Here is a 10448-nt window from a genome sequence, read left to right on the forward strand (position 1 = left end):
CCTGATTACCTGCCAAACACAGGTCGGGCACTAAGACTATAAACAAGCTAAAAGTAGCTACTTCCAGGAATGCAATAAAGCTTATGCGTGCAAAAGCAGTCTCTTCTACAAACTTCCATTTGCACTGCCAGTGATGGTGTAAAGTACTAGGGAGCAGCTTGCTGGTTGCAAGAGTATAGATGACAGATGAAACGCAATGTCACGCCATTTCAGGATGTTTTCTACGGATTTTTCACTGGTCTTCAAGGTACCAAAAATTACACTCTTCCTCACATGCATGCATGCAATCAATAAAGGAATACGGATAGTGACTGCCACAATTGTCCTCATGCAATTGGACAAGCCTAACCTGGAGCAAGAGACACTGATCGTGGTGAATATTCCGGGCCGCGGAAGCTGTTTTCCACTTTCACGGAGGCTTTGGCACAAGAGAGGCCAAAGGGGCACCTGCAACTTGCGAGCGCAGATATCGGAGGGGGGGGGGGAAGGGCTGGTGGGCGCAGTTCCTGGGGAATCAGGCAAAAGGCCCGCCATCCACCGCAAAAGTCCTGCACCACTAACGCTGCCGGTGAGCTTATTTCCACCCTATGGTTTTAGTGCCCGACAGTAAGACAGACAACTACAGCAGTGGCACCACATTGAAAGACTCCTATCACCTTCGACTGCTTCACTGATTGCACTAGGACTGCTGAGATGTTCAGTTAGTTCCGTTCACACATGCTGATAGACACATCAACTAACTGATACCTGTGCCAATTAAATATCAGAGACCCTAGGCAGTTGAGTACTTCTAAAGCGCTGAAAGCTTCATCGATGGCCATGGTGCGCGTTTGCCAACCATAATTTTTGTTGATTGTATTCATCGAGTTATTTTGATAACAACGCGAAAGTTCGTTACGATGTTCCTTAAACTGCTTCTGCGCTTTTTATTTCGAGTCACTCATGATCATAACCCCAGCTTGAAATATCGAGCACTGTAGATAGAACCAATCTTCGCACTATAACGACGTTTACCCAGCACCCCCCGGGAAAGTAGTGGTCGATACTTCAGTATAAGAACCTTGAACGTATGAACTTTCCTTGAAAATTATTGAAAGGATCCTTCGTGGTGCAGAATATTTTTGCATTTAGGCGCGCATTTTAATAAACATATATATATATATATATATATATATATACACATATATATGTACATGTATGTATATGCAAAAATATACTTGCATGTCTAAACTACGGCTTTTGCAAACCTAACCCGGTGGTTTACCTTGGAAAATCGCATCGTATCAGCGTGCTCGATTATAAGCCTACTTCCATGTGTCACAACATGTTCGGCATGCTCCGCTACCTCTAAGAAGCTTAACTAACTAACAAGGAGTCTGGCAGGAAACTCGCTACCTTCGTTAGATGCAATACACATTTTCGCATCATTGAAGACGCAGCACGAAAACCCTCCGAAGTGGCGAAAAACCTGTTATCCGTCTGCGCCAATTTCGTCCAAGGACACCAGCCTATCGATAGCCGCTCTCTGCGGGGCCGGCTGGGAATGAGCGGACCACCGCCGCGCGCCGTAGGGGCCTGTGTATCTGGCGGACAGCGAGCCGCACGTCCAACGTGTTTTCCCTGGGGCCGCTCCATTTTCCGTGAAAGAGTTAATTGTGAGCGCTGTCGGGTAAAAAGAGGCGATTTATACTTACTCTGGAACATACGGAAGCTGGCAAAAACTAGGCAGTTCGGCCCAGCGTGTGGTCATCACTCAAAGCTCTGACAAATGAGCCTAGTTGCAGAGTAAATGACCACACGAGCTAATGGGAAACGAATGGCCTTTGTTGCAGTTTCTGCGGGAATCGACATCCATCATTACTGCCTCCTTGTGATGATGACATAAGCTTTGCTGGCAAAGTTGCCGGTGGCAACACATTCTACTCCCAGGCTCGGATGTTGACATGGGACAGTCCTTGGTGAGCACCAGGAATTGACGCCACCCGCAGGGTATCAAGCAAAAAAGGTTCTCCAGAAATATGGAAAACAAGGTCATCAATCACCTTGATAAAAAACTGAAAGGCAAATCTTGGGGTCGGCAATGAGGTCACTTCTAATGAGTTTTACAAAACATTCGGCAAAGTATCCCAAGCTTGCATTGCCATTCTTATCAAATGCAGGCTCCCAAATGTGTTTTACGTTTATAACATTAGAAATAATCCAGCTATTGCTTTGCGCCCCTGCAACACAACGCTGCAGCGAACTCTCATCTCGAAATTAGCACACCTTACTTTACTGCAATCCACCAATGCACACTGATCGCATTTCTCGTTATAATTAATCAAAGCACGAACAGCATTAGCCCTTGGGTTTCGATGCACCTCACGCCACGGCTTGTCCACCCAGCCGCACCGCTCGGTCGGCTGCCACATATCCGTCACGGGGGAAGGCCGCGTATGTATACCCAAATTAGCCGGGGGTCGCACCGAGGACAGGGGCGCGCGGCCGACCCCTCTGAGCGCGTGTTCAGCCCGCCGTCGCCGCAGAAGGGTGGCCGGCCGGGGCGTCGCCTTGCCGGCGGCTGAGGGGGGGGGGGGGGGCGGGCCGCCGCCGGTCCCAGTGACGTCAGCGCGTGCGTGTGTGTGCACTGGTGCGGCCAGCGCGCCGCGCGCCGCGTGCGCCGTCAATCAAACGAGCACTTAGCATAAACGCGCTGATGGCATTAGCTGCGCATGCGCTGACTACTCCCGGTAGATAACAGTGGTTAAATTCATTAGCTCGTGTGTATAATGTTACGTGCTATCTGGATGACAAGCACTACGCAAATTACATTCAAAAGATATGTCATTGAGGTAGTCTTTTTACATCAAAGTTGGCACGCGCCAGGGTGGCCGGTTGGGTATCCTTCGCTCGGGTGGGGGTCAGTTTGACCCTCTGAGATCTCAGGAACTAAGAGGTTCCTAGGTGACAACCTTCGGGTTAAATAAGGTCGAACAAGACCGAATTCCCTGTGCTAAGCAAAAGGTCACATGCTCATTCAATGTCAGTGACCACGTTTAACCTTTTCAAATTCATGGTGGCCAACATCACACCAGACCACCTTGAGTTTTGCATTTGATTAAGTGACAAAGATTACGCTAAGCAGTTCGTTCCTAAAAACAAAACGTTGACCGGGGTCATTTTAGCTCAGTTACCTATTCTGACATTTAAGAAGTCCATGAAGGGTGTGTAATGTGGTCTCTGTCATCAATAAATTCGAAATGAGCACCAGAAAACACGCCATACAGCAATCCCTAGAGTAAAAGAGCAGGTTGGTTTTGACCTTGGTCTGACCATCATACCTGACCCTAGGTCAATATAAGTTGCTTCCTTCAATTGTTGTGGTGCCTGAGAAAGCATCGCAGAGATGTATAGTTTCACCCAACATTCCGTTATTGGATCAGATTGAACGATTCCCTGAAAATTACCTTTGCTGAAACCGTGGCCTCATTTTGACCTGTCATAGATCAGCGACCTGACAAGGTACATCTAATTTTGTATGCTAGACGATTGGCTATTCAATGGTCTAAAGCTATGCAAAATTTGGTGACGCCACGCCACGCCGTTCGGAAACCATTCCGGAAAAACCGGGAGTCAATTTGACCCCCGCTCGAGCGCGTGTGAACGCGCGCCCGGGTGGCCGCCCTGATACCCTTCGCTCGGGTGGGGGTCAATTGACCAACCCCCTTTGACATTTCAGGAACTAAGAAAGCTAGAAACATCAAATTTACAGGGTGTATTGACCTGTACGTCAACTCACTCAGGTCAAAGTTTCAGGTTCCTAGATTATGACCTTCGGGTCAAAAAAGGTCAAGCAAGGTCAAGTTCCAGGTTGGTCTCCACAGTCCTCCAGAACCTAGATAACCGTTTCTAAGCAAAAGGTCACATTCTCACTCGAGGTCAGTCAGTTAAGGTGACCAAAAGCATACAAGATTGCCTTGAGTTTTGCATTTGACTAAGCGACAAAGACTACGCAAGGCAGCATATTCCAAAAACAAAATGCTGACCTGGGTCATTTTAAGTCAATGACTCATTCATGACATAACAGGACACACCATCATGTAATTTGCTCATTAAACTGTTGTGTTGCCTAAGAAAGCATCTCAGAGATGTATGGCTTCGTTTAACACTCCGTTGTTGGATCAGATTGAAGGATTCCCTAGAAATTGCCTTTGCTGAAACCACGGTCTGCCTTTGACCTGCCATTGGTCAGCGACCTTACAAGGTACATCTAATTTTTTGATGCCAAACGATCCACTATTCAATTGTCTATAGTTATGCAAAATTTGGCGCGGCTGCACCGCGCCGTTCGGAAACCATTCTGGAAAAACCTTCGAGAGGGGGGGGGGTTAATTTGACCCCCGCCCGGGCATGTGTTAAGCTATAACCAGCCAAACCGTCCTTAGGTCAGGTAAGCAGGTGCGGCTCGCAACATGTTACCATACATCCAGTCAGGGTTCAGTATTAACTTTTCTTGTCTTGCTATGGACTTTTTCAAGTCCATAGCAAGACGATCATCAAAGCTTCGTTCGTTCATCTTCCCAGCTTTGCCTGTGATGAATACGTTGATTTGTAGCGATAATGGCTGGTATTTCGGTCTCAAACCTCTGACAAAAGTGTGTGTGTATGTGAATATATATATATATATATATATATATATATATATATATATATCTATATATATATATGTGTGTGTATGTGTGTGTTGTGTGGTGTGTGTGTGGTGTGTGTGTGGTGTGTGTGTGTGTGTGTGTGTGTGTGTGGTGTGTGTGTGTGTGTGTGTGTGTGTGTGTGTGTGTGTGTGTGTGTGTGTGTGCGTGTGTGTGTGCGTGTCGTGTGTGTGTGTGTGTGTGTGTGTGTGTGTGTGTGTGTGTGTGTGTGTGTGGTGTGTGTGTGTGTGTGTGTGTGTGTGTGTGTGTGTGTGTGTGTGGTGTGGTGTGTGTGTGTGTGTGTGTGTGTGTGTGTGTGTGTGTGTGTGTGTGTGTGTGTTGTGTGTGTGTGTGTGTGTGTTGTGTGTGTGTGTGTGTGTGTGTGTGTGTTGTGTGTGCTCCAACATACTTTGAGGAGTATATGCAACAAAGAAACCAATGCGAATGATATGAATATGTCAGCATGTACAATGAATATTTTCTAAATCCTGCTCTTTTTTCTGCCCACGTAAAGCAAGAGCCAAGCCACCAAAAGCTATTCCTAAGCTTCTGAACAGATATTGGGCTGTTATTTTTTTATAAGCTTTGCAGAATGGTTTGCTCGAGTAAGCGGGGTCCAGTCCGTCTGTGCTTACGAAGTGAATCTTTTTGGGTGCGCCACGAATCCATTAGCCAAATTGTGGCGATCCAGTCAAGGAACAATTTTATGTGAGGCGCAGTTTTGCCCCACGACCTGAATTGACCATTGTGAACCAGTTGCCAACTGACCCTTGGCTGTCGGCCGTGCCAAAGAATGTACCCGCCCTGGAACTGGGTAGCCAGTGCTGCTGGTAAACAAGTTCAGCGTCCCTCCTCCAGACCAAGGAAGAAACGAGAAATAAATGCAGCCAAATAAAGAACAAATTAGTTAGATAATGTCAACAGGTGTCCCTATTGACCATTCCCATCACATCGCTGTGAGCGCTTACACATCTTTTCTTAAAAACGCATTTCTTCGGCGAACCAAAACTACAACGGTGCTGTGTGAAAACTAGTTCATAACCATCAGTCGGGATTATCCGGTATTTCAGCCAAGTAGTACAGATAATCAAAACCGGATTCAGCCGGATTGGACGTAGTCCCGTCTCCGCCGTAGCCACGGCCGACGTAAGCCGTATCACTCGCGCTCGCTACAACCCCGTATATGCGTGCATCCATACGCTGTCCCTCTCACCGACGAGTGACCTGATCGGGGATGTCACGTGACCCGGGTGTCCCCACCGCCACTGCTTGGAGCGTCGTCGGGTGAGCCTGGAGTGGCCGCTCTTTAGCGAGCGCCGACGCGGCCCCCACCCCTCCCGATGCGTCCTGGGAAGCACTGTTTACACGTTTCGTTGGTCAGTAAGGCAGATGTACCCCACAGTGGGCACCGACGACGCGGAGAACATCAAGGAAGGGGCTGAGGAACTAGAGGGTCTGCTACTGACACTACGACCGCGATGAGGACGACGCCGTGTGATCCAGCACTGGTTCACCGCGCGCGCAGCAGACTCCCAAGCCAGCGTTACTTCCTCCGCCTCCGGCCAGGCCGACAGCGGCCGCCTCTCTTCGCTGCCTGGACGCGCCCCTGAGACCGAGCGGCCGTGGCCAGCGGAGGCGGGCGGCTGGTGCCGCGCAGACCAGCACCAGCTGGAGCTCGTGACATTCCCGGCCGGCGCTGCTCTGTGGGACTCTCTGGCTCTCACCCAGCCTGTCGGGTCCGCTCCCCCCAGCTCCCAGCCCCGCCTCTCCCACCTCTCGGCCGCCTCCGCTGCCTCTCATCACACCAAAAGCAGCTACCTGAGCTCAACGCCTGAGGACGACACATCCAGAGCTGAGACTGGTCAGCTGCTCTTAAAATCAGGTACGTTTTTGCTTTGGTCACACGCAGGCGTCGTAGTTCAAGCGTAGAGTTCGGGAGGCGAGGTGGTTTTTGCTGCCTCTGGCCACTGCCTGCGCCACGGTCAGGGCAATTAGTGACTACATTATTCGATGCACGTTTGGCGGTGTAAGCGTGAATGAAGTTATATCCGCCCACGACTTGATGGTAACTCACAGGAGACAGGGCATACCGCTTTCAGAAGAGGACGAGAGGTTAGGTGGTAGCCAGAACTGCAGCCAGCATTTGACTGCAGTGACGTCTCAGGAGACGAAGGCAAGCCACGACCTGAAAACGTCGAAAGCCACTGTCCGAGGGGGAGGGGGGGGGGGGGGGGCGACGGACGACGGTGTCGTTCAAGACGAGAGTGGAATGTGCCAACCAAGTGTCCACAGTTAGCGTCATAGCGTGTCGCCTCCACCGATGGAGGGGGCTTTCAGTAGGCGTCCTCTGTCCCCAGGTGCCTGCCGCTCCAGACCACGGAGGTGCACTGCGGCAGCCTCTCCTCGCGCCCCGGCACCACAGCCGCCATGGAGGGCCGCCTGCAGGAGGTGTTCACGGTGAACGCGTTCACGGCGTCGCCGTTCGCCGGCAACCCGGCCTCCGTGTGCCTGCTGGAACTGGAGCTGAGCGAGGAGCAGCTGCAGGGCGTGGCGGCGCAGATGAACCACTCGGAGACGGCCTTCGTGACACGGCTGGACACCGGCGCCGCCTTCCAGACGGCCGACACGTTCCAGCTGCGCTGGTTCACGCCGACGACCGAGGTGCAGCTGTGTGGCCACGCCACCCTGGTGGCGGCCGCCGTCCTCTTCAAGGTGGGGGAAACACGGCTCGGGCCGCGACACTGGAGGTACCGGGTCCACCAGCGCAGCGTAAACTGCGAATAGCAGAATCAGCAACGTACAAATTGTGAATAACTAAAGGCATTTACGTAGTGAGCTACCCAAAGGCTGAAGTTTGCTCGAGCCTGAGTAGCACGGTGTTGTTTCTCGCAAGCAGTCATCGCAGGGGACAGGCTTGACGAAAGCGAACAACGCCAAACGATCAGCAGAAGAAAGCTATCAATCACGCGCAACGATACACGCTCACACGCTAATTACATGAATTCAACAAAGCTCCAGCAGCCTGCCCGTTTTCTGTCCAACTCTTCCGATTGAAATGCGTCATTTACAGACCACCGACCTCAGACCTCGCCGCTGTGGGTCTGGCTGTTCGTTCCACGACCACAACCATCCCCATGACCATCCCCTTTCCCTCCCCATGATCATCCCCATGACCATCCCCTTTCCCTCCCCCTGCGCCAGGCGGTGGAGAACCAGCAGCCGAAGCTGACCTTCATCACGCGCTGGGGGCTGCACCTGACGGCTCGCCGTGACGGGGACCGGATCGAGCTGGAGCTGCCGCTGAACCCGCCGCAGCCGCTGCCGGCCCGACCGGCACCAGCAGCTGGCCGCCGCGTCTGCGGCGAGCTGCCGGTGGCAGACAGACAGCTGTCGGCCGCCACCGGCAAGCTGCTGCTACGGCTGGCCGACAGCTGCACCGTGCAGCAGCTGGAGGCGCTGAAGGTGAGCGACGGCGCTCCAGCGCGCTGTGTTTTACCGGGGAGATTTGTCTGAGTCAGGCCTTGTTGTGTCACCGGCCGGGCACCAACCAGCCGACCCGTCTTCGTTTTCGTGTTCTCATGACCTGACGTCTCGGTTGTCTCCAGCCTGACCCGTCTTATCCGGTATAAGTCTGAGCCACCCGAAGCTGACCTTCATCACGCTTCATCACCGGCGCAACTGCCGAGGTCTTCCGCGTCACATCCCTCACACGCATCACAGCCGAGACCACCGAAGGGCAGACGGCCATAGCCTATCTTGTGCCCCCGGACGGCAGGCGCCGCCGTCATCACGCAGGCGTCAGCCAGCCGGCGGTCCCTCCGCCGCCTCTCGCGCAGCGCCGCCCCCTGAGACCGCGTGCCGCGCCCCTCAGCCGGACGTGGGCCAGCTGACGCGCCTGCACGACGGCGGCGAGGTGCGCGGCGTGATCGTCACGGTGCGCGGCGGCGGCCAGTTCCACTGCCAGAGCCGCTACTTCGCGCCCTGGGTGGGCATCCCGGAGGACCCCGTCACCGGCTCGGCGCACACCGTGCTGGGGCCGTACTGGGCGCGCCAGCTGGGCGTCGAGAGGCTCTCGGCCCGTCAGTGCTCGCCCCGCGGCGGCCAGCTCGCTGTGGCCGTCGACTGGGCGGCGGGGCGGACCCGTGTCGCCGGAGAGGCTGTCATTGTGCTCCGGGGACAGCTGCGCGTCGCCTGACGGGTTGAGAGGTACTGAGCGGTGCTGAGGGGTCCCGGGAGGTCCGCAGAGGTCCTGAGGGAATCTCGAGAGGCCCGGAGAGGATCCGGGGAGGTCCAGAGAGGAACCCGACGGATCGCCTGGCGTCGGACGGGTCTGGAGGACTGCGTCCTCTTCGTCGTCGTCCTCGGTCTGAAGTAGCCTCGCCTGTCGGTTGCCTGGGAAGCCAGCCAACCCCCAGAGAAGACCTGGGTTGTCAGATCTGGCCGGTGTCTGGGGGCTCTGCAGGTCACTTGATGATCCACCGATGCCCGAAAGGGTCCCCATATCGATAAGGGAGTTTGTTGGTCATTCGAAGGCTTTTAACGTGAACGGAAGGTTTTTTGTGGATGCATGAGCCTGTCGTCGTGCAATGGCATATATCAGTGGTTACGGAAGTCAATACATATATGTACAACATCCCACATAAAACGGCCGGAGAGTTTGATGTAACGGCTGCACGGCGCTTTCACCTGTGTTGGGCACGGATTCAATGAACGTCACCTTTACATTAACATGACGTACCCACCACTGCTAACAATGAGTGAACCATGACAAAAGCAGACGATTAGATTTGTCAGCGCCATGTTTGTGTTATAAACATGGGCCTCATTTCAAGAGTGAACACATACCGCTTGCCAGTGCCTGAATGCAAAGTTGAATGAAATAAGAACATAACTGTGTACCATTATTTAAGAATGATATTTCCAAGTTCCGTGGTTTCCTGTAGTTTCTCAGCGATTTAAGCTAAAAATTGCAGCTACTGCAAACACAAACGATATTTATACTGATTTGTATCATACAATGATTTTGGAGACTACTTGGGGAGCTGGTATGGAATGACCACTTGTTCAATATTCTACGCCACAGGCAATCCACCGCGGGCAGCCTGCTGGCTTCCAGCCATCGCAGCGTATTTGTAAGGAACATAAAGGTAAGAACCAAAGGCTGTCATCGTTCGCTGCATCATCACACTCGATTCACAGTGACACACAATGACGTTCGGAATCCCACCAGCACACAACGCTAACCCGCAGTAAACACGCAATCATTCGACACCGAAGCCCAAATCCGAGTGAATAGCGGCGTGCGAGCTCCACCTGTGCAAGCAAATGGGCCCAATAGAGCTTGTCGTTGCCAAATGCGCGGAGTGTCGCCGGGGTGAAACACTGCCTCCAAAAAAATTCCCAAGGTCGGGCCGCCGCCTCCGGCGCTGGCGCAAGAAGAAGCAGAAGAAGTGTCGGAGTCGGACCTGTTTTGCACGCGCCCCACGATCGTGACCCAGATATTGATTTCCGCCTATTCTGGGGCGCTGGTGCGCACGATGCTCGATATGAATAATGATGGGCGAGACGTTTCTGCCGCGACGGTGACCTGATTCTGCGTCCATGGCACCGCCTTGTGGCAAGCTTAGTAGGTTGCGGCAGTTTGCGAACATGCAATACAAGTGTCTCGAACATCATCAGTCAAAAGCTGAGGGCAGATAACCCGCTGCTCGTGGCATAAGCGTTCCTTCCTTCGCCGATTCGAAGGAAAAATGAATTGAAAATAGCGGCAGATTTACTAGA

General features: G+C 52.8%; 1 protein-coding gene across 1 annotated transcript; it reads left to right on the plus strand.

The window, feature by feature from the left end:
* Positions 1-7027: 7027 nt before the first annotated feature.
* Positions 7028-9593, plus strand: LOC119094463 (phenazine biosynthesis-like domain-containing protein 1). Its single transcript, XM_037217519.1, has 4 exons — positions 7028-7379; positions 7869-7963; positions 8051-8129; positions 8539-9593. Exons 1-4 carry the CDS (start codon positions 7095-7097, stop codon positions 8860-8862), a joined length of 783 nt encoding a protein of 260 aa, XP_037073414.1. The 5' UTR covers positions 7028-7094; the 3' UTR covers positions 8863-9593.
* The last annotated feature ends 855 nt before the right edge of the window (positions 9594-10448 follow it).

Source organism: Pollicipes pollicipes, unplaced genomic scaffold, assembly GCF_011947565.3.
Source record: "Pollicipes pollicipes isolate AB1234 unplaced genomic scaffold, Ppol_2.1 Scaffold_4002;HRSCAF=4701_pilon_pilon_pilon, whole genome shotgun sequence".
NCBI lineage: Eukaryota > Metazoa > Arthropoda > Thecostraca > Pollicipedomorpha > Pollicipedidae > Pollicipes > Pollicipes pollicipes.

Coding starts and splice junctions, on each gene's coding strand:
- LOC119094463 (XM_037217519.1), top strand. CDS start 7,095: ATGGAGGGCCGCCTGCAGGAGGTGTTCACGGTGAACGCGTTCACGGCG. Junction 7,380..7,868: donor CGGCCGCCGTCCTCTTCAAG/GTGGGGGAAACA, acceptor CCCCTGCGCCAG/GCGGTGGAGAACCAGCAGCC. Junction 7,964..8,050: donor GACCGGATCGAGCTGGAGCT/GCCGCTGAACCC, acceptor GGTGGCAGACAG/ACAGCTGTCGGCCGCCACCG.